Genomic DNA, 25,675 nt, shown 5'->3' with positions numbered 1-25,675 from the left:
ATTGCATGACGAAATTGTACCACTGGAGGTTGAAGGTGTTTGGGAAAAGATTGGGAAGAAAATTACTGCTATTAAAAACTTCTTAGTGAAAATAGGTAGTACATTTATAGGTAAAATAATATTTCCATTAACATGTGTGATTTTCGTATTATTAATATTAAGATTAGGATGCATGTGCTGTAAAAATAAGAAAACAAAGAATAAAATAAAAAGAGAAAAACTAAAAAGAAAAGAAAAGGATCCAGATAGAGACTTAACAGAGATATCTTTAGAAGATTGGAAAGAAAGTATGTATAAAAAGGCAAAAAGAGATGAAGAAGAAACTGAATTATGAATAAGAGCAAGAATACATTTCAATTTTCTGGAAAAGGGTGAATACATTTAGGTGCCGTTTCCGATCCTGGAAAAATTTTCCCTGTACGAATCGTATCTGGATTTTTTTCCGTACGAATCGTACAAGTACCGTACAAACTGGCAAGTACGATTCGTATGGGAAAAAGTCCATGCGAATCGTATTGGGAAAATTCCCCCACACATCCTCGGGTCGGAAAACGTTTCCGACACGTCCCCGGACGATTTTACGTACAAATGTGAAAACACAAGTCCGAGCGCGCAAGTACGATCCGTACCGGGCGTCCGATGTTACAACTGCATGGAAAAAACACATAGCAACCATGGAGACATGTGCCCGCATACGCGCCGTACCCCCCCCCTGCCCCCGTATGTACGCCCCGAACAACCCCCCAGCCCCCGTATGTACGCCCCGAACACCCCCCCAGCCCCCGTATGTACGCGCCGAACACCCCCCCAGCCCCCGTATGTATGCGCCGAACCCCCAGTCCCCCCCGCGAAAGTACGCGCCGAACCCCCCCGTGTATGTACGGACCGTACCCCCAGCCCCCCGTGTAAGTACGGACTGTACCCCCACCCGTGTATGTACGGACCGTACCCCCACCTGTGTATGTACGGACCGTACCCCCAGCCCCCGTGTAAGTACGGACCGTACCCCCACCCGTGTATGTACAGACCGTATCCCCACCCGTGTATGTACGGACCATACCCCCACCCGTGTATGTACGGACCGTACCCCCAGCCCCCCGTGTAAGTACGGACCGTACCCCCACCTGTGTATGTACGGACCGTACCCCCACCCGTGTATGTACGGACCGTACCCCCAGCCCCCGTGTATGTACGGACCGTACCCCCACCCGTGTATGTACGGCGTTGGGGGTCCGCTCCGTACATACACGGGTGGGGGTACGGTCCGTACATACACGGGTGGGGGTACGGTCTGTACTTTCACGGGGGCTGGGGGTACGGTCCGTACATACACGGGTGGGGGTACGGTCCGTACATACACGGGGGGTTCGGCGCGTACTTCCTCGGGGGGAGCTGGGGGTTCGGCGCGTACATACGGGGGCTGGGGGGGTGTTCGGGGCGTACATACAGGGGCGGTGGGGGTGTTCGGGCATACATACGGGGGCTGGGGGGGTGTTCGGGGCGTACATACGGGGGCAGGGGGGGTACGGCGCGTACATACGGGGGCTGGGGGGGGGTACGGCGTGTACCGGGCCCCCTATTCCGCTGGCATCACGGCGTACTTAGCTTTTCCGGCACTTTTTGGGTGCCGTAAAAATATTGCCCTCCGGACTGCTGTGGGTACGAATCGTACTTGCTGGTATGTAAACACAAGCCTACCTCCGTCCGGACATCACGTCCGGATCTCATTCGTATGTATTTTTCAGTCGGTCGGTGTTTTTTCCGACTCGTACGGAAATGGTGTTTCCGTACGAATCGTACTTGCAAGTTTGTAGGGTTTTTTTCCCGGGTACGAGTCGGACGGAGAAAACGCTCCGACCGATGGTTCGTACCCGGTTTTTCCAGGATCGGAATCGGCACCAAAGTGTTGTTGTGGTGATAAAATCACCAAAGGGGGGATTGCTGGAGTGGGGTTTTCTTTAAAAAAATTGTATACCCTCTCCATTTTGCATGTTTTCATTAATAAGAATAATTAATTAATAGTAATTGTACTAATTGTTTGCTGTGTGAATTGACCAACATGACTAATATAAGAAATACACATGGGAATTGCATTTGCATGGCCTAATTAATACGTAAACTAATTTTCGTACGCATATTAATGATAGACAATTAGAAATTGCGTGATTATATGTTGCTTTCGTGATGTATTTGTGATTCATGCTTTATTAATGTGAATATAATCCGCATTAAGTGTTGCTTCTGCTAGATAAATACACACACATAAAGGGTTTAGTGAGGGAATAACATTTTATTAGTCATTTCTATGTATTAATTACGTTTTTGTGTTTCTTTGCTTAAGTTGACCATTTGAAGTGGCCACAAAATGGCTGACATCCCTATCAGACGAATTGACTTAATTTGTGAACATCTCTGGGTTAAGTGCGCATGCGTCACCATCAGTAGCAGTGGCCTCTGAACGACCCTAAATTTGACTGTACCCACCAAGGACACTCTGGGCTAACAGCCAGCTGCCCCGAAAAGAAACAATAAAAGTTACTTCAACATGAAATTTTGAACTATATCTAAAGAAACATTTTCCGTGTGAAAATTTGGTGGAACTGATCTCATCAACCAATCACGAATATTCAAAATATTACTTGTTACTTTTTGTAATGTAATTTTACTATAAAAGATGGTAGAATAGAGAGGTTGGGAGCGAGACCCTTCAGAAGATTTTCGATTTCCTGACGTTATGCTGACGGAGAGGACGGTGACACTGCAGGACAGCTGTTTCCTAAGACTCTGACAGTATGAACTGATGACCAAGATTTTGACTTAGAGGACGACTTTTAGCTAGAATAGGTAAATATGATGGTCTACTGCTTGATTAAACAAAAGATTCAAATTTTCAAATAATTAGATAAAGATTTAAGATTTATTACAAGAACTGTGTTGGGTCGTTATTATGAAAAGTGTAAAAGTGAAAAGTGTTATCACTTCAACCAGCAGCTAGCTGATTCATGGCCTATTCATGGGAGGAGTACTAAATGGTGAAGGTTAGGTCTTAATAAATAGTGAAAGGTAGGGAAATCTATTGTTTATTAGGGATAAGTGGGTACTTTCTTCCATTACAGCGAATGGAACAATCGCCTCCTTGAAAACAGGTTAATAGAGGATGAATGTTGGTGTCATGGGCCCCACCAGTGAATGTAGTGATTGAGTGTGATCTATGATCTGTGTCGAAGGGAGGGATTTTGCATTCCACGCTGCATCACAAGCACCCTACACAACTGTATATACATGTTGCGCAACTAGGGGAACTATTACTTCCTCCCTACGTACTTCCCGGCATGTAAATAATGCCAAAGGTATCCCTACTTTAGTACCTGAATAACCACTAAATAAATACTGTCTGGGTAATAGCTTACCAGTGCACCTAGCCAAGGGCCCCCCACTGCGTGTCAAACCCTGTTGTTGAGTTTTCGACTGTTGATTTTGCCTGCCCACATCAGGACCCTTCAAGTAAAACCAGCCACACCAATCGCCTACATGGCCATTACGTGCCAACATGTGTCCAATGAGATTAAACAAGTTAGAGGCTTTATTGTCTCAGCCAGACCTGAAGTTGAGCCAGAGCTGAATGGTCCTAGTGGGGTCAGACTGGAGGAGGTATGTGTGGCTAATGCAGGCCCAATATCTGTGCCAATTGATAATGCATCACCATAGTGCCAATGGGCCTGAGTATAAGAAACTGGCGATGCTGCGATACAACTTATGTAAATGTAAACTCTCTTATGTTTGCACCATTTCTGTAGGGTGAGGGTTTGGGGCTGATTTACAATGAAAGTGACTCTGTGCATTCCGCAAGCCATTTGACTGCGCTGCACTGAGTCACTTTCAAAGCACAGGAATGCGACATATTTACAATGATATGTCGTATTCCTATGCTCTCCCCTGCGCTGGCACACAAACAGCTGCCTGCACAGGCACCCTTGCACCATAGTGCAAGGATGCCTGCGGCACTGGGAGATGGTTTTTGTGCAGGAAGGGGCACCTTCCTGCACAAAAACAAGCACTACAGGCATTTTTCTCTTTCAATGCGTGCTGTAGAATGCAGCACGCATTGAAAGAGGAAAAAAACGAGGAGAAATGTAAACATTTCTCCTCGTTGTGCCTCCCTACGCCTCCCCAAGGGAGGCGTAGCATTCACACACATTTCCAGATTTATGATTCCTCGTAAATCTGGAAATGTCTCTCGTTCCATGGGTATTGCGTGGGAACACCCACAGCAACCCTCATGGAACGCCCCTTTCACGCAAAGTGCTGCATGTAAAGGGACCATATTTACAAGGACAGGAAAAGCCACGCAGGTTGGCTTTTCCTGTCCTTGTAAATATGGAGCAGTACGATACGCCACCAGTAAACGTCACTAAAAGTGACGTACTGGTGGCGCAGGGGGCATGTAAAACTGCCCGTGTTTTTAAATTATGCGCAAAAACGACTTTTACTGATCGTTTGTCACCTTTCACCAACATCCTACACCAGTGTCCATATTAGTACGCATTCGGGATTTTTGAGTGAATTTCAAGCACTGGGTCAATAGGAAGCATTTGACATCCTCTTCCTTTCATTTCACACTTTTCTACAGCATGCACCACAGTATGAAATATTACTCATACGTCAAACAATACATAACTAAAGCATGAGTTTTTTCCGGCCAACATTAAACCCGGAGAATTCCGAAAAGTCATTTGATTTAATGCCACAAGAGACAGAACAAAGTCCGTGTTATTAAAGAACATTGGGAGCGTCGAGGGCGGTTCTTATTAATAGCGGTAATCTGATTGGCTGAAGGGGGAGTGGCTCTTTTGCAGTGACAGAAAGGCCGGAAGTACATGTACTGAAGGCTTGATCCTGACGTCACGCACGCTCCTTGCCTGAACACTTGTGGTCACTAAACCTGTGCTAGAGTGAGGGTGGACGGCGCTGAGGCAGGACTAGTCGACGTGAGCATGCCGGTCAATATGGTGGTGGAGTACTGGTAAGATTCGAGCAGAGAGGTATTTTTCCTCGCTTCGTTCAGGGACACTAATCATTCAGCCGCCATTTTTGATGACTTTGAAGTCAGCTGGTCCGCGAGGTAACCAATCGTGCGATATAAGGCGGGGCTAATTGCGACAGCGAGGCGCTGAGCGCTGGACTTATTTTGAGAGTCTGGAGTATTGTGTATTTTGGTTACATCAGTCATTTGATTTTCTTTATTCTAGTCGCAGAGTTTAAAATAGACTAGGCACTACCGTTCTGTACTGAAAGCAAAGCAAAACTGGACTCTTTAAAGAAGATTCAATACCAATGGAATTGAATTTCGAGGTTTATTGACAGCCTCGGACAGCACAGGTGATGAGGTGTGAGCACATCCACTGCTACACCGTCTGTCTCTGATACATTCTCTTTTAGCACTTACACAATATAGAGTCTACTAAACATTCTAAACTCTTGTAATATTGTGACTCGAGCTGTTTCATACATGCCAACCTTTCAACTTCAATAAGAGGGAGACGCGTGGGTGGAAAGACCTGAATAACGCGTAACACTAACCGGGTCAGGCGTAACCTAAAATGCATTGCAGGCAGTGGTGGCGGGTGACATTTTAAAGTTGTGGGGTGTAAACATCTGTGGGAGTGCACTGCGGCGAGCGAGCGCAGCGAACCCTGAACACAAGAGAAAATTTAAAAAAAAGAGTGGGTAAATGGTGCATTTTCAAGCAAATTTGAGAAGCAAGAAGGTTATTAAAGCAATTGTGAAAGTGCAGTTATTACATTAATAAAGGGATGTCATATAAAAACATGTAGATGGAAATGTTTCTGAAGCTAGGCCCTGCCAGTGCCACGCACCTCTGAGCAATATACACGCTGTGTGCCAGCAGGGCCTAGTGTCAGAAACATTTCTATGGTTATGTTTTTGAAGCCCCCAACACAGTACGGAATCCGCCCTGTTAGCGGTGTCCAAAGAACTTAAATTGACCCTTGATCAAGGTGGAGCAGTTGCAATACTGCTCCTAGACCTAAGCACAGCCTTTGACACTGTAGACAATGACACGCTGGCTAACAGACTCCGGGAAGTCGATATTCAGGGATATGCGCTGTACTGGTTGGGGTCCTTCCTGGAGGGGAGGTCCTTCCAGGTTATGGAATCTGGCCTCTTTTCTGACATTAAGCCCCTCAGGTGCGGTGTGCCACAGGGCTCATTACTTAGCCCCACGTTGTTTAATATCTATATGTGCCCGCTGGCGGACACAGTTCAAGGATATGGCATCTCAGTGATTTCATACACTGACGACACACAGTTGGTGTTGTCTCTTGACTCCAGGACCAATGGTGAGTCAAGCCAGCTGGAGCCCTGTCTTGAAGAGGTGATTAAATGGATGACAGGGAGCAGTCTGAAAGTAAACGGGGACAAAACCGAACTGATGGTCCTCGGCAACGCAGGGGTATCCAGACCTCTGGCCAGCTGGCCACGCTGCCTAGGGATCGCTCCAGTCCCGAGTACTGCTATTAAAAATCTCGGCTTCTGGATGGATAGCAAGGAAGGTGGCAGGTACTTTCTTTGGGCTGTTAAGAATGCTCCGGAGAATCCTTGACCTAATTCCTTTACAGCTAAGGAAAACGGTCATACACTCCCTGGTTACGTCCCGCCTGGACTATGGTAACACGCTCCTTTTAGGTGCTCCCAAGTATGTCATCAATAGGTTACAGCTAGTCCAAAATGCAGGGACTAGACTTCTGTGTCAGATCCTAATGAAGGTTATCAGTGAAGAAGCATCACAGAAAGCTACATTGGCTCCCGATTGAGGCGAGAATCAATTTTAAAGCACTTTGCCTGACCCATAGAGCCATACACAACACAGGGCCAAGCAAGATCAGAAATCTGGTAGGCCTGTACCTCCCTAAGAGAAGCCTGAGGTCAGGCTCTTAGCGACTGTTAAAAACCACTAGACTAAAAAGGGCCAGATGGGGGGGGGGGGGGGGGGAAGAGCTTTTTCCCACCTTGCTCCCCAACTATGGAACTCTCTTCCTAGGGAGATAAGATTCACAGCATCAGAATCCACCTTCAGGAAAAAACTAAAAACCTGGTTGTTCAATGAGTGCGATTAACCTCCTTTTCCGTGTTCATGCTTAGCGCTGGGAGGCATTTGAGTAGCCATGCGCTCTACAAATCCTAAAAACATAAAAACAAGAGCTTTCGGGACCGCTCCCGCAAAGACTTTGGATTCATGGCCCGGCAGTCGGAGCACGACTTCGGGTCATGGTTGCGCTCCAGACACTAAAGGCATACGAGGTGGAGGTCCATGTCCAACATCAGGCGGTTACAGGCCTGATGTTGGACATCCCTCGTACACCAGGAGTCGAAGACTCAAAAAGTAGACAAAAAGTCGAGAAAACGTTAGTCAAAAAGTAACTAAGGGGCAGCTCTCTCCGGACCTGCGCTAGGCTGGCGCAGAAAAAGAAAGAACTGACATCAGCGCACAGGGGCGGTGTCAATGTAGACACCGCGACGTCATCCCGGTAAACACGACAGCGACGACGGATGCAGAGTTGACCGACGCCACCTACCGACGCGCAGGGGTACTGCTAAGAGAAAAAAATCTCTGGATCCAGTCTGACACCTGGGGGTAATTCTAAGGTAAGGAATCTATAACTAAGGGTCTCTTTCAGATATATAAGCCAATACATCTAAAATAAAAGATAGTAACAAAAACAAGGAGGTAATGAAGACGGCATCACATTACAAAGAGGTGCTCCTACCCACATAATACACTAGTTGTGTTCTTATTGTAATCGGCTCAATATTTGTGACAGTCTGTAGCAGAAAAGTACAAATCTGTACACCTGGAAGATAAGTTGGTGATAAAGATGTGGTTGGTGAGCACATTAGATCAGATACACTTTTTCGCACAGTGCAGTAGCATATTTGAGTTCACCTTTTCTGAACATCTGGTGGCACAAAATGTACCAGTCTGTGTTTACACCTGGGAGGTGTGCTGGTAACAAAGATGAGAGGGTGGTAAAGAGAAGAGTGGGATAACAAATTGCTGCAGAGACAAAATGGTTCTTACAAAGCAGATGTGTTATTTGTCAACAGTTTCAACCTTAGTGACATTAAGGAATATGAACGGATAGGTGTCATGGTTCTGGGCCAGAACAATGGACACGACAGGTAGCATGGATAACAAAGGGAATACTGTTACAGGACAGACATAGGACAGCATGGGTGGAGACAAGCTCCCCCAGATGTAGAAGAACAAATGTGATGGAGAGGAATATAAATAATACAGGGTCGGTGTAATACACTTCTAGCTCTGTGTCTTCTGTCATCAAAATTAGTGAATGTTCATAATCCCACACAGAGATACCTGACGAAGAAGGGTGCATATGGAATGGCTACAGAATCACATTACTGGATGCTGTTAAGCAGAAGGTGGAAGTTATCAAAGTACCGATGAATCACTGAAGCTATACAGGAAGATGGCTGGGCCACTTATAAAGGGACATACTTTGTATTCCACACACTAGCGATGGCTCAGACATTTTGGTCGAGCAGAGAAGTTGGGATTAATCTACAATTATCCAGGTTCACTCTGTGCAATTCAGCTACCAGATGGGTACTATCTTTAACATCAAAGATTAATGATTTGTCCTTAAATCTTGGAAGGGGAGATTAGAGCCTGTGCAACAGGCAATCAGCATTTTATTTTTAGCAGCTGCACAATAGATTCTGCTAGTGCAACAAAACTCATATTTTTGGTTTGTGCTGTGTAAAACTGCCAAAAATAACATGTTGATATATGTTGACTATATTCTCCCCCTCTAAGAATTAAGGACAAAGCAATTATCCCCGATTTTCTAGTTGCACACTGTGCAGTTCAGCCAGTATATAGGTACCTACCTCTGATATTAAAGGATATTGCTTTCTTAGAGGGAAGAACCAGCAAATTAACAGGGAGAGCTGAGCCAGGAGTGTGGCTTGGCTTTTAGGGCTCGTGCACGAGCTGAGAAGTGAGAATGTTTGCTATGTACATCATACAACAAACATCACGTAAAATATGACAAAATCTCTTCAAAATTCAAAAAAGTGAATTTCTCTAACATGTAGAAGGTTTAACATTAAAACGTCACATTACAGCAATACAAGTGATAGTTTTGAGGCACAAACCATTAGTGAACTAAGAGGCAAGTCATGTGTCATGTAAAACCTGTAAACTGCCCAGATTATTATACAGCAACATTATGGTCTATTAAATCAAACACAATCGTTTTTTTTTATAACTGATATTCTGAACTCACATCTTTGAAAGGGCTTTCATATGCGATCTTGAAGAAAAATTAGTTTGGTGAAATAAAGTATTTGCCTAAGATCACACAATTTAAACGGCGAAGCCACATTTTACAAATCAGCCACTAAATATGTATCTATTTGTCTTTACTTATGTTAATGCTTTAGTTTTACCTTTTTGTTCATTTTTCATGTAGCATGAACTGACCCAAATGTACTGGAGCGCCTTACATAAGCATCAGTTATATTACACAATGTCACCATTCATTGTTTATAGGCATGGGGAAATTAAGTGATTTGCCCAGAATCACAGGATGTTGAGCCAATGCTGGGACTTGAAACTGGTTCCCCAGTTCCAAAGTATGCAACTCTGGCCCTAATGCCACATCTGGAGTATAGGGAGAATCAGCATTTCATTGTTGGCGCTAACAAAAACAGAGTTCTAAACTCTGTTTTTATAAGCACTATGTGAAACGGCCCAAAAAAAAACTTGATTCCTGTCACATGCTCTAATTCCCCCTCCAAAAATTGAGGACAAAGAGTTAAGCTTTAATGTCAGAGGTAATTCTTGGAGAGGGAGATAGAGTGTGAATGAGATTGGCATCAATATTTTAATTTTCATAGTTTTACAAAGTTCAATCAAACACAGAGTTAGAAACCTTGGTTGAAACACATCTTTTCTCCTAGGGGCTATTGATGGGTTTCACTTGTTTTTCTTTTTTCTTACCTTAACCTGTGTCAGCAGCACAGAAAAACGCTATGGCAGGCAGAGGGAGTGTGACAATATTGCAGGAGCAGGTTTCTGGCAGTACCTACTTCGAGTCACAGGAAACCAATCCCTAGTGCCTGCTGCAGCCCACAGAGGAATACTTTTGTGCAGTACGTAGGCAGGACGTAGGCAGGCAAAATTCCTTTCCGGAGTCCCCGGCCCTGGGCCAGCCCAAATTCACATTTAAGCCAATAGCTTTAGGGAGGCTCAGGTTATAATGTATTGGCAACTACAGGAGGCGGGGGAGGACGGGCAGAGAGTAGAGGTCATTTCCGAACTCAATTTAGCTCTAAATTATCTCAAACTGATCATTCGGCAATCCACATGGAATTGGGTTTTTCAATCCAAGAATCGGGAGGCGGGAGACTAGCCATCAAATCGATAGTCTCCCGCCTGAATCGGGAGGGTTGGCATGTATGCTGTTTGTATATGTTTAAGTTCAATCCATGATCGGGCGCAGAACGATGTGTGCCAGGATTCCACCAACGTTACTCAGTTGGTGAAGATCCTAGTATACAGCCGGAGCGCCTGGCTGTGGATGTCAGGTATTTGGAATAAATCTCCCTATTCATCATATTGACACTTGTAAGAGTGATTCTTACTTCACTTGGCGACGATCGGGAGACCACCTGCGCATCTGACACCCACCAGCTGACCTCTGCTTTTCCTGGTTTCGGTGACCTGCACTCTCCACACGATGACGAAGCAGCGAAGGGCTGTCTTTCAAGAAGGGAAGACACTAACAACCCAACTGCACCCCAGCGCGGATCACCTTCACGATCGTTTGTTCAGAGTATTTCTTACTTCAATTTTATCGGCTCATATTGGGGATTGAAGGTAAGTTGCGCCACTTCATTTTGAAGTTATATGCTGCTGCTGTTGACGCTCGCTGTTCCCTTCAGGCGCGATATCTTTCCGACGCCGCACCTTTCCTGAAGAGGTTATGCTGCGCAATTGCCAAATTCGCTTTAATTTAAAAGGGCAACACCGCGCTTGTGCTAGAGACCTCTCAAGGCTTAATCTGTCTACAACTTAAAGCGGCAACACTTCTTGGTCCCACAGACGCTCCTTGTCGATTTCATCAATCCATAGAGTTAAAGCGGCAACACTTCTGGGTCCCACAGACGCTCCTTGCCGATTTCACAGGTGATTCTGACGCAGATGTGATCCAGCCTGTTTATTTACACGGTGACAGGCATACCTCTTAGTCTTCATTATTTACAGAATTTATTCAGCGTTTTGAATATTATGACACAGTGATTGGCTCACTTTGTTAATTTATTATTTAAAAATTACTGTGTTTCTTGAGACTTCACACGGTGATAGGCTCACCTTATTTATCTATTATTATACTGTTTACTCACATTGGAGCCATCCTTTTCAGTGATAGGCTCACCTTCATGATATTTAAAATAATTTTTATGTACAATTCACTTGCTCTTCATTGTTATTTATTGCTTATTCTCTAAAAGTTATGGCTACTTCTCAACAATTTAATCAACCTCCTCCATTTTTACAACATCCTGGCAAACCCAGTATTCCTTGGCATCAATGGGTTAAAGCTTTTGAAAACCATATTGTTGCCATAGATGCTGTAAAAACTTTTCATGATCGCAAAGTTGCAATTCTTTATGGATGCTTAGGACTTGCAGCACAACATGTGTTTGAAAACTTACCCAAGTTTCCCACTCCTCCTGGTGAAGCTGGGGATGCAGATCATTGGAATCATTACAAAGAATCTTTATCTCGCCTCGCAAGACATTATGATCAAGAACCAAACATTATGCTAGAAAGACATAACTTTCATAGAAGAAAACAACGCGAGGATGAATCAGTGGATGAATACATTGCAGCCCTACGAGTCCTCGCGTCAACTTGTGAGTTTGAGGCAGATCCAGAGATATATATCCGTGATCAATTTGTTTTCTCTTGTCATTCAAGAAAAATACAAGAGCCTCTTCTCAGCTGTAGAAACCCTTCTTTACAAGATACAATTGACATTGCAAAAAGCATTGAGCGGTCGATTGTTACTTCCAAAATCCTTCAACAGGATCAATCCATCAACTCTTTTAAGTCTACTTCATCTGATTCTGGAAACTCCATCAACGTTGTTAACATGAACAAATCATTTAAACAACCTTTCAAAAAAGTGACCACAATTTGCTACAGATGTGGTTCCAGATCACACCTTGGCAACAATCCCATGTGTCCTGCCTCAGGAAAAAAATGTGTTTTATGCAATAAAATTGGTCACTTTCAAGGTGTTTGTAGATCTGCTAAGAGACCTACCAGAGTAAATAGTTTAGAACTTACAGAGTCTATTGAAGATTGTACAGAGCAAATTCATGACATGATTGTTTCAATTGAATGCAATTCAATTTTTAATACCCACTACGTAAAAGGTCCATTAGGTGTTGCATTATTTGGGAAAATTGAGATCCCTATTATGGCAGATTCGGGTTCGCCTATAACTATTTTATCTGATGTCATGTTTCTTGAGAAATGGCAAGGTTCCATTGAATTCACCAAAACTGACATCAATCCAAAGGCATTCGGAGAATTCAATATTGAAATGACGGGTTACTTTAAGTCAAGGTTAGAATGTCTAGGAAGGTCTATCTATACAAAAGTCTATGGCGCAGTTAGAGGACGTAATATAGTTGGTTGGCAAGACCTTGCTAGAATGGGTTTGCCCCTTGTTCCTGGGTCAGAAAACCCCATTGTTCTTGGCGATCCTCCTCAAGGTTATTCCCCAGCCTGTTGGTCAGAAAAGGAAGAAAACACATTAAATTGTATCAATAGTACTGAGCATTCACACGATGTAAAAAAAATCTTGGACTCGTTTCTCAATTTGTTTTCCAACAAGTTAGGCACTGTCAAAGGGTTTCAACATCAAATAAAACTTAAGCCTAATGCCCAACCTTTTGTACACAAGGTCCGCCCTTTACCCCTTAGTGCCAGGGATGATCTTAAGTCAGTACTAAAGAAATTATGTGATGAAGGGGTCATTGCACCATGTGATTCTTCAGAATGGGTTTCCCCCATCGTTATTGTCCGAAAAAAATCTGGTGAGGTCAGGCTATGTGTGGACTTACGCACCTTAAAAAACAATCTAATTGATTGTCATCCCCTTCCCAAAATTTCTGGCCAGCTTAGGGGGTGCCAAATTTTTCTCCATAATAGACCTTCGCTCAGCTTATCACCAGATTCAATTGACAAAAGATTCACAAGATTACACCATTTTCGTCACACCTTTTTGGGTCTACAAAAACCTCAAACTTCTCCTTTGGCCTGGCCTCCGCGGCTAGTGTTTTTCAGAAGATGATGGACAATCTTTTCCAGGACATACGGGGGGTCCAGGCCTATCAAGACGACATTTTAGTTTTTGCTAAAGATTGGGAAACACATTTTAAAAATCTTACTTGTGTTTTAGGCAAATTGAACGATGCAGGCATGACCATTAGATCTGATAAATGTCAATTTGGTACACAACAGTTAGATTACTTAGGTCATACTTTGTCATCTCAACGAATCAAACCAAAGTTGTCACTCATTAAGGCTATCAGTCATGCTGTTCCTCCTCAAGACAAAGATTCCCTTCGATCATTCTTGGGATTAGCAGAATATTACGCTCGTTTTGTTAAGGGATATGCACAAACTGTTGAACACTTGCATGCCTTATTGCGCAAGGGTTCGAAGTTTCTTTGGTCTGATGAAGTATCTTCTTCATTTGATCAAACCAAAAAAACTCATTGTTGAAGCACCCGCACTTCACGCTTTTCAAGATGATTCTAAATGTTTCATTATGGTGGATGCCAGTCTCACAGGGTTGGGTGCAGTTCTTGGTCAGTGGGTTGCTGGAAAGGAACACACTGTAGCATTTTCATCGAGAATGCTCAAGTCCTCTGAGACTCATTACAGTGCAATTGAACGCGAGGCAATCGCATGCGTTTGGGCAATTGAGAAATTTAGAAATTACATTTGGGACGAAAATTTGAATTATTCACCGACCACAAACCCCTTTGATATTTACTCAATGGGAATGGGCTTGGGAGGACCTCAGTCAGATTGGTCAGATTACTTTCCAAATTGCAAGAATGTAATTTCTTTTTTTTTTTTTCTTTTTTTTTTTAAAAAAGAAATACAGCTGAGACTTAGATTCTCCATACTTATAAAACAGTAGATAAGTGTCTATCTAAAGTATATAAAAACCATTATCAGAAAAGACCATATACTGATATAAAACCCATAACAGTATGAAATCTGAATACAGGCAATAAGATATATATATAGATATAAGAGCAGTCTTTCATAACAATTATAGCCATACAATTCATTCTGGCCGGATAAATGGGGCAATCCAATTTGTAAACAAGCCCCAAATCTTATTCCCTTTTATCCTGCCCTTTTTTTTCTCTCCGTTCGTAGAGCGCTTTTTCTAAGTTATAAATATGTAAAAAGCGGCTTTTCCACTGTTGAAAAGTCGGAGGTTGCGGATCCAGCCAGGCAGAGGCAACACAAAGTCTTAAAACTGCCATTGCGATAAAGATCAACCCTTCTCCCTTCTTCCCTATTGATACGCTCACCCCCAATAAGATAAGATGTGGTGAAAGGGGAACCTCCTCTTTTAAAACAAGCTGAAGAAACCCAGAAATTTCTTGACCAAGTGGCTCAATGCAGGGACATGTAGAAAAGATGTGTATTATATGTGCAGTCTGTGCCTTGCACCTAAAGCAATGAGTTCCTTCCACACCTCCCCATTTCACGATTTTAGCAGGCGTGATGTATAAGTCAAACAAGGTCTTAAAGTGTTGAGATTTCAAGTTGGCTGCACACACACAGAGTTCCCCAATTCAATTGATTCCAAGAAGCGGGATTTCAAGACCCCCAATTTATCCTGCCATCTTTGCCTACGTTTATCTAAATCATCTGGCAGCCCCTCCAGAAGACAGCTATAAAGTTGTGAGATAGAAGAGCCAGAACTATGAGTCAGCAATTCAACTAATGCAACTTTTCCAAAGCCTGCAGAGCCACCCGCTTTTTTGAGAAGAAAATCCCTTAACTGTAAATATTTAAAAAAGTCACAGGGGCCTATACTAAGTCGTTCGCAAATTATATCAAAGGAGGCTACAAGATCCCTTTCCAAAAAATCGGCGATCCGATAAAAGCCGCTCCTGCACCATTTTACCAAGCACTCATCTTGTAGGGCAGTAGGGAGCTGGGCATTCCCGATCAAGGGGGTATAGCTGTTATATCTACCCATTCCCAATTTTTTCCTTATACTAGCCCAGTTACGAAAGGCAGCTATTAAAACCTTGAATCGTGTTTTTTTAAAGTAGCTAGGCTCATAAAATTTTAAAAGGCATCCATTAGCCCGAGTATCAATCAAGATTTCAAATATTGAGGGAACATAGCTAGGATCGTTTCTCTCCCTACCCTTAACTCCTAGGAGAGATCCATAATATTGCAAAACAGCAGCTATACAATATAGTTTAAAATGTGGGAGTCCCCATCCCCCTCTCTCCCTTGGGAGTGATAGGAATGCATTAGCTCTCCTTGTTCTGCCGTACGACCAAATATATCTCGCTACTTCCCTCTCTATTAGATGAAACCAAAAATTATGTATTTCGAGGTGAATCGTGCGAAAAATATACAACAGCTTTGGGATAACAATCATTTTAATGAAATTGCATCTCCCCATTATTGACAGCTTCAGATTGTCCCAGCGCTGGAGATCATTTTTAATTTTCCCCATGATAGGAGCCATATTTGACTCAACTATATCCTCGACCTTTGCTGTGATACAGACCCCTAAATAGACAGCTTTCTCAACAATTCGAGCATCCGAGGCTGTAACAAATTTATTTGTCAGGATCTGAGTTTTAGTTTTATTCAGCAGATAGCCCGAGTGTATCCCAAAATCTTCCGCTAAATTTTCGACGGCTCGCATTGCTCCGTCAGGGTCAGAGGTAATTATAGCCACATCGGCATAGGCAAGGATCTTGGTGTCCGAGCCGTGTAGACTGCCCGGAATGATGCAAGATGAGGCTTCTAGCTGCCTAAGAAAGGGGTCTATATATAATGGAAACAGCAAAGGGGAGGACGGACAACCCTGTCTAGTCCCCCTTCTGATTAAAAAAGGCACGGAATCCTCACCCATTATTCTTATTCGTGCAGTGGGATTTATATAAAAAACCCATAATGCATTGATCAACGAAACCCCAAGGCCATTAAGCTCTAAAACCTTCCATAAATAGTTCCATGCCACCCGGTCAAATGCCTTCTCAGCATCCAAGAAGGCAGCCCCCATAGGTTTGGAGAGGACTTCAGTGGCATCAAAGAGTGTAATTAACCTTCTGACATGATCTTTCGTCCCCCTACCCTGTATAAATCCATGTTGCCAAACTGAAACTAATTGATGCATCACAGAGTTCAACCGGGTGGCTAAGATCTTCGAGTATAGTTTGGCATCACTATTGAGCAGAGTAATTGGCCTATATGAGCCCAGACTGATAGGATCTTTACCCTTTTTAAAAAAGATAACGATATTAGCTATGCCCCAGGAGCCGGGTGGTAGAGCACCCTCCCTAATTTCCTTAAATACCCCAAGCAAGGCCTGGCATATCTCTGTAAAAAAAACCTTATAAAATTCTATAGGAATACAATTGGTGCCAGTAGCCTTACCTGCAGGATTGGATTGCACAAAATAACTCCTCTTGCGAAATTGCCAGCCCCAATTGTATACCCGCCTCCAGTGATATTTTCCCCCTCTGGCGAAATACTGAAAGATCTACTGAAAGCGGCACTGTAAAAATCCTCATAAAACTCTCTAAAAGCTTCCCTGATATCCCCTGGGTCTGTAACGACCTCCCCCCTCATGTTCTTAACCCGTTCGATATGACCTGATGCGACCTGTTGTCTAGCCCTGATTGCCAATAAACGACCAACTTTTTCGCTAAATTCATAGCAGTCTTGCCTTTTGGCTTGGTATTTCCCTGCTGTCTTTTCAACGTTGAAATCAGATAAACAAGCTTTAATTACCGTAATAGAATTCAAAATTGCGGAGAGCTCTTCTCCCTTAGCTACTTTACTTATTAGTTCTGTTTCTAGATCTGCAAGCTTCTGATTAAACGATTTAATTTGTAAGGCCCCTTTTTTCTGCTTAGTTAGGCTATATTGCAATGTCTCCCCTCTCATTGCTGCTTTAAACGCATCCCACATCACCCCGGAAGGGGCGCTGCCTATGTTATTCTCAAAAAACTCTCTAATCCAAACTCTCATATATTCAACATATTCGTTATCTGATAGCAGTGCCCTCTCAAATGTCCAGCCAGTATGTTTCTTTCGTATCCCACTGAGTGTTCACTCCAAGACAATAGGGTTGTGGTCTGACATAACTCTAGGGAAAAGCTCCACTCTAGCCCGCTGCATAAGTTCGGGAGAGGCTAAAAAATAATCAAGCCGAGCAAATTTACCATGGGGGGATGAATAATAAGTATAACCAGGATCATCAGGTTTTAATTTAGCCCACACATCGACCAGACCTATATCTTTTAATAAATTAATGTAAGCCCTCATGGAGCGTGGTTTGCGCCCTTTGCAAGAAGCTCCGACCTCACCTGGGGTTCCCCATGAGCCATTAATATTTAAGTCTCCACATACCACATATGGTGCCGGCCAGGAAGGTAGTTCATTAGCTAGGAAATGCAATAGCTCCGGATCATCTAACACTGGAGCATATACAGAGCATTATGTAAAAGAGCCTGCACCATTCTTGCACTCCATTATGACCAATCTACCATTCCTATCCACCATCTTTCCCCCCCCCCCCCAAAGAGACCAAGCTACTCTTCGACAGAATGGCAACCCCCTTAGTCTTAACATCTTGCGAGGTGTATGCTAAGACCTTCAGCCCCAGAGATTTATACAGATCACAATCTTTCCTTTCAATATGAGTTTCCTGCAGACAATACAGATCGGCCTTAAGGACTTTGAGATCTTCTTGTACCTTTCTCCTTTTGTTGCCATCATTGAGCCCGCAAATATTGATAGTAGCAATTCGCAATTTAGCCATAATATCTTTTAGAAAATTTCAGATTGTACCACCACCTTGCTTTATCTTGAATATTACATTGCCTGTCAAATCCACTAATCATGACATTCATCACAATTAGTCCATGGTTCTCAATACTCTCAAAAGAAACAATGAAATCCACAAAAAAACATTTCAGCTGTTGATCACCCTTCACCATTTTAATCTGTGCCCCCCTTGCCGGTTCCCTCCCCTACCCTGAACCTCCCCTTCCCCCACCCCCCTCCCTACCCTCCCTTTGATAGCAGCCGTACCCAAGGGGTCCGAGTGATGGATGTAGCTAGAACACTGCAGCCCCTCCCCAGCCCCTTCTGTACCCCTCTATTCAAGAAAAGGAAAGAAAAACCACAAACAACCAATAAGGCCCGTTAGAAACAGGGAAGGCCTAATCTAGTCCTTATCTAATTTCGTATTTCCCGGTAACTTGTTCCAAGTAATCTCTCGCCTGAATTTCAGAGGAAAAGAACTTAAAAGTGCCTCTAACAACAGTCTTCAATCTTGCCGGAGCTAGTAAATATGCCTCAAAACCTGCATCTTGGTAGGGTTTGATTAGCTGTCGCAAACGCCACCTACGTTCCACCGTAATATGGCAGAAATCGGGGCAAACAAAAAAGGAAGAATCCTTATACTGTCTTCTAGCTTCGGGGCGAGCTTTTTCAAAAATAGTCTGTCTAAGCATGAAATTACCAAAAAAGACTAGAATAGCCCTCGGCTGATTAACTTCCCTACCAGGGGTTTTACGGAGGACAGCTGGGAACCGGTGTACCCTCTGTAATTCTCGTTCCCAATCCCAGCCCCCTAGCTCCGGCAAGGCTGACTTAAGTAAATCAAGTATAAAAGAGCAAAAGTCCTCCCCCTCCAGTCCTTCCTTAATCCCAAGAAAGCGGAGATTGTTCCTCCTCTAGCGATTTTCCATATCTTCCAGCTTCCACATTGCATCTTTTAATTGAGCTTCATGGGATGTGGCGTCTCCCCTAACAGCAGATAATTCTTTTTCGACGGCTTCAGTTCTCTCTTCAATAGCATTCATCAGTTCCCCGATCTCTGCACAGGCTTTACCAACTTTGCGGACCGCACCTTCTAGTTTTTTTGTCGCTTGTCTAACTTTCTTGCCATCCTCTCGAGTCTCTGTACGATGTTCCTTTATTGATTCTAAAATCATACTTAATGCAGAGTTCACATCTGTTGTCTCTTTATGTTGATCCTCCGCACGAGCTGCGATCGAAACCATCGCTGATTCTGAAGGACCAATGATCCTTGTATGAGAATAGTCCCATTTTAGACCAGTGCCGGTAGACCGTCTTCCCTGATTTTTCTGCAGCTCAACAGAGCCCCTCTCTGTCTCTGGCGCCTCACGAATACTATTAATCCGAAGTCAAGATACCTTCCTCACTTCCACTGTGGTTGGAGTCTGAAAGACCTGATAAGGAATCCTCAGGAAGTGAATAGAATTTGTCTGTATTGTTCGATATGATGTCATCAACAGCACCTTCTTGCATAGTTATGGGGTATACCAGCAGAGAGGTCAGGTATAGCGCGAGATTCGTCAGCCGCGGCATCCTGCGCCACCTCGCTTGGCGTGCTCCCCCCGTCTTCTTCCAAGATTTCAGACTGCGTCAAGAGCTCGCCCAGAGAATCCCCTTGAATCTCACAGAAGGACTGGACCTAGACCTGAGATTCTGGATTCATATATTGCGTGGGATCAGGAATACAGAACTTTTGTAAGCCTTCTTTAGTTTTAAAAAATTCCGTGATTACCGGCTGAGTTTGGGACAGGACCATCCCCATTCGGGGCTACCCCTCCTTCTTCCAATGTCTTTGAGGCTATTATCTTCCGACCCACTTTGTTTTTTCCCCACCAGGTTACGTGGTTCACTAGGCTTAGCCACTTGGCTTGCGCCTTGAGTCTGCACAGAGTTCTTCCCAACAAGGTCTTTTCCAGTCTTTGGAGGCATAATTCTGTGTTTTTCAATACAACTGGGTCCAAGGGCTATTCTCTGCAATTTGTGTGCCAATTTGTGCCCAAAGACTAGAGCTAGATCCAACCAGACACTCCAGCAAGAGTGGAGCGACAGGGAACTGGTGGTCAAGGGGTTACACTGCTTCCTTGCAGTGACGATCGGCTCACAGCCCAGCCCCGCCTCCTTGCTTCGTCGCCTGGAAGTCCCGCCCGGAGTTTCCACCGGCGTCCTGCCGCTCGAATGGAATCCTGCAGCTGATCGAACTAAGCTGCCCATCCGCTGCGGACCAGCCTGCAGCCACCCCGCTTAGCCCGCGGCAAAAAGGTGAGTTAAAGCGGGTATTCTTTCCTCTGGCGGTAGCCTATTGCGGGCACATTAAGGCTGAGAGAGGGGAGCTGCTGCGGCGAACTATGCTGCGGCTGCCATCTTGCTTTCCCGCTCCGCCGCCCAAGAATTTCATTTTTCAATCAAGCATATTTCTGGTGGAAAGAACTTCAGGGCCGATTGCCTTTCACGCATGGCATTTCAAGATAATTCAGATGTTGAAACTATTGAAGACACAGAGTGTGTTGTAGCGGCACTTGATGCTGTTAGAGAATGCCCAAATATTTCTGAACAAGTTTGGTTAGAAGCTTATAGCAAGGACGATACTCTTAAACTTGTCATGCAATATATCGTAAAGGGTTGGCCTGAGAGCAGGAAACTTTGCAATGAGTTAAAAGCATTTTCAGTGGTTGCCTCTGAACTCTCCTTGGTCAATGGCATGGTTATGAGACATGATGTCTTTATTCCCCCATCAAGCTTAAGAGAGGCCATCATTAAATGTGCACATCATGGTCACCTAGGTATTTCAAACACCTCACAACTCATTAAGTTGTATTATTGGTGGCTGTAGGACCGGGGGTCACCAGGCCCTAAGGGGGTAACGTGACTCGAGCAGGTAGGCACCCGAAGGCTTACGTGTAAAGCGACCATACAGCACACTCATCCACCGAAACAGGAAACGCACGCAATAACTGACACCACACAGTATGTTCAATAAAATCAATCAGTTTTATCTAAATCACGGGAATCACTGACACAATATCGAAAGACAAAAAATCGACCTACAAATATATCGATACAAAATAATCGATCACATTATTATCGACATCATATACTTATTTAAAACATTACAAAAATATCGAACACACAATTTCGAACTACATAAATATAGGTACACAAAATATCGGCAACACAAATATCGAAATCCTAAAATATCGATGCTCAATAATATACATATACTTCATAACAAAATATCGTAAACTAAAATATCGACCACTAAAATATCTCCATTTTACTAATATCGACTATATAACATTTAATGAAAACCTAAAATCAAACTACATAAACACCAAATAATGTCTTTTATCTCTACACAAAATTATTATTAAACAATTATATATTTACTACATTTAAAAATGGATTTAAATAATTAACTCTTTACTAAAACATTATTAACAACATTCCTACATTAAACAACTATATTATTAAATTATACTTTATCAATTCATGCATCCAATACATAATATAATGTTTAGAAAAATACATATAGAATAATACACCACAAAACCACTAATTAGCGTTTTCCTTATTAGGAAACTAACTACCAGAAAAAAAAAAAAAAAATTCGAACTAACCAATAAAAACACTCCGAATTCAAACTGACCAATAAAACACATATTACAACATCCAAAGCACTATAAAAAGAAGTTCAACTTCATTCACAGTCCAAAACCAAAAAAACGAAATTGAATGAAGAGGAAAATCGACTGGATTGCAACTACAGATATAAGAAAATCAACATACAGGAAATGTTTAAAACTATCAAAAGTAAGTTAACTATATTATTCTCATGAAGACTCAAATAGAATAAATTGTAATTACAATATACATACACTATAAATAAATTAATGTCTTCTTTCTATTTCATGTTTTCACTACAGGAAACTCCAAAAGAAACTAAGAAAATACAGAACAGCACCAAAAAAGATACAACTAAAAAGTAAGTATTTCACAACCAAAAATCAACTAATAGATTAAAATACCACCCTAATTAAATCCCAATTGCAAATCCCCTAACCATTCCCTATAAAAATATAGAAACAATTATTACAACACATTTCCTTTTCTTTTCCAGACAAAGAAAATACTAGAGGAAAATCCCACAAATAAAGAATCAGGAGCATTCTACTCAAACACATCAAAACCAACGTTGTAAGTATATAGTAACTAAATCTTGTTTTTTTCTACTGAAAATTAATATAACATCATATATAATAACTATAATATATATTTTTCATAGATAAAGCTACATCAAAATGACTGAAGGAGCTGAATTCATAACAAGCCAGAAGGGAAAAATGTTACTATGCTATATGGGGTACACTTACACACAGGAAAAAGTGTATGGTTTAAAAGTTAACTGGAAATGCACTAAATACTACTCTAATAAGTGCTATGGGCGTGCTACAACACGACAAACAACAGTACTATACACTAGAGAACATAACCACCCACCAAACATTACTGAAATCGAAGTCAGATCTGCTTTAGAAACTATAAAGGAAGCTAGCACAAGTTCTCAAAAACCTACCAGTGTAATTTTAAAAGAGCAGCTTCCCAAAATTCCTAAAACTGCTACTACACAAATGCCATCTGTAACTTCACTCAAAAGAACTATTGCACGTACTAAAAAAACCACTACTACTTCAACCCCAATTCCTCACACATACAGTGAAGTTATTCTAAGTCCAGAACAAAGTATAACTTTCAACAAAGAACCATTTGTCATTTTTGATAATAAAAACAATGACAAAAGAATAATAATATTTGGAACAGCTAAAAATCTCTGTAAACTACAAGAATCACATAACTGGATGATGGATGGGACTTTTACCATATGTCCCAAACCATTTTTCCAACTATATACAATACATGTCATATATCACAATTGCAATATACCATTAATTTACACATTATTACCAAACAAACATAACTCCACATACACTGAACTATTAAATATAATAAAACAAAAAACAAATGACTTTTCCCCACAAAAAATAATCCTAGATTTTGAACATGCAATGATTAATTCTATATTAAAAACACACCCCCATACCTCCATACAAGGCTGTTACTATCATTTTAATCAATGCCTATGGAGACACATGCAAAAATCAGCCCTAAGCATTGAATATGCAACTAATTCATCTTTTGCATATCAAATAAAAAAACTCATAGCACTAGCTTATGTACCTGACACAGACGTAACAGAACATTACAACATTTTAATAGACAGCGCCTTCTACAAACAAAATGAAGAAAAACTAAGTTCACTATTGGACTATTTCGAAGATACATGGGTCGGCAGACTACATAGATCTGGCCACAGAAGAAACCCTAAATTCTTAATTCCCTGGTGGAACGTATACAGAAGCACCTTAAATGGAGAATCCAAAACTAATAACGCAGTTGAAGGATGGCATAACGCCTTCCTACAATCAACAGGCAGAACAAAACCAACACTAGAAAGATTTATATCATGCCTACAAAAAGAACAGAGTTATCAAGAGTTCCGAATGGAACAATCCATAACTCAGCTAACTCCAAAAACCTCAAAACAAACTAAACAAATGTATAAATATCTAGAGCAACAAGTAAAATTGTACCCTACTACCAAAGGCCTAGAATACCTAAACATCATAGCTAAAACACTTCTTTAAAGTACAAATACAAATAAATGACTAATTACCCATTTTCAATAATATCAAACACATAAAATATATGTATCTTATTACAAAAATAATTACTGTGTGTAACATATTTATACATATTGTCAAAAATATATTAACACACATTAATAATATTTGTAATAAAATAAAAATGAACAATAATATTAAACAATACCCACCCACAAGAAATAATAATAAATTAACTTACCACGTTTATTCCAAAGTCTGAAAAATCCATTTCCTGCTTACACAATCCAAACATTAAAAAAATGGTTCCCAAAAAAAAATGCAAAAATACAACTGGCGATTAAATCCATAAGCCATTCACCAAATATCCTTCGAAAATCCATGAAAAACCCGAAAATAGCTAAAAATATTAAAAAACGATCCATGAAAACCGAAACATTTAAAGTAGTGTAAAAACCATATTGTTCAATAAAACGAACACACACTTCTTTAAAAAAAAAAAAGAGTCCATCCGAAACGAATAACCTAGAAAAGAAATAGTAAAAACAAAGCAACTGACATTCCCACCCACATAAAACAACACATAAACACGTACTAACAATAATACTAGATTTAAAACACTTCTAAATATACATTAAACACCTTAAACCTAACTTTCGAAACATGCCTACACATGGTTAAAAACACGTAAAAACACAACACGCAACTCTAACACATAACATTTCCAAATATAACTAATATATGTACAGCTACACTAAACATTATCTAACTAGGCTCAAAAGTAAATTTAAAACCATCTAAAACACATAAAACAAACCTTACCTTTCACGACGCGAAGTAACTCCCAACCGCGAGCTTCCCTTCAAACCAAATGACCCAAAACAACATTACCCGGTTACAAAATAGAGTGTCCAAAACATAATAAAACATTTAACTATACTAAAAAGCCCTAAATAAATCAGGTAAAACAGTAAATTCACACACAAATATTTTATATTATTTAGTAAAAATATACCTATTTTTTTAATTTACCTACAAATTGTCAACAAATGTTCCTAATTTGTAAAATTATATTAATAAATATTTTAAAATTTAAAATATTTATTATTATAATTTCTAAAAAGATAATACTACAGAACAATGTATGAAAAATTGTTAAATTTTTTTTTGCATAAATGCTAAAATTTTATTTATGTTAAAAAGATGTTTGTTTCGAAAACATTGTAAAAATAATTAATATTAATATTTTACATATTAATATTAATAAAAAAGGTATAACATGTTTGTACTACAAATATTAAAATGTTTATATATGAAAATATTTGTTAAAAGTTTTGTATAAAGATTTACAAAACCTATTGCTATGTTAATTTTAATTTAAAACACTACATTGTACAACATTATTAATAATCTTTATAATTTACTTAAAAATGTTTGAAAATATACTTAATGTACATAAAATTTGTTCTGACCTATATTCAATATGTTTGAATGTAATTACAATGTAAATAATACTATTTCTGAATGATCTTACTCAAATGAATAAACAATAACAAATTTAAAAAACTACAATAAAAACCATGTTCTTGTCTTATGAATTGTGTTTCTCTGATTATTAATATTAATCTTCTATTATGAATATTTAACATATAGAATAATTATTTTATAAAAAATTACAAATCAATCAATATTATAAAATTACAGAATGCCATTACCCATTATTCCAATACAAAATATTCATATATTTTTCCTAATAATAATATTAAATATTCCAAACATATCAAATTAAAAGGTTACA

The 25,675-nt window shown here is 41.0% G+C and overlaps 1 protein-coding gene across 1 annotated transcript in view; it reads left to right on the top strand.

The window, feature by feature from the left end:
• Positions 1-4,832: 4,832 nt before the first annotated feature.
• Positions 4,833-25,675, top strand: part of MIEN1 (migration and invasion enhancer 1) — a 58,395-nt gene continuing 37,552 nt past the window's right edge. Inside the window, exon 1 of the mRNA XM_085651761.1 lies at positions 4,833-5,023. Within this exon, the coding sequence (XP_085507887.1) occupies positions 4,995-5,023 (29 nt within the window). The 5' untranslated portion in view covers positions 4,833-4,994. The remainder of the gene's footprint in view (positions 5,024-25,675) is intronic.

Source organism: Triturus cristatus, chromosome 4_1 (genome assembly GCF_964204655.1).
Source record: "Triturus cristatus chromosome 4_1, aTriCri1.1, whole genome shotgun sequence".
Classification (NCBI taxonomy): domain Eukaryota; kingdom Metazoa; phylum Chordata; class Amphibia; order Caudata; family Salamandridae; genus Triturus; species Triturus cristatus.
The sequence above is the reverse complement of the archived record's forward strand: the minus strand, read 5'-3'. Positions and strand labels throughout refer to the sequence as shown.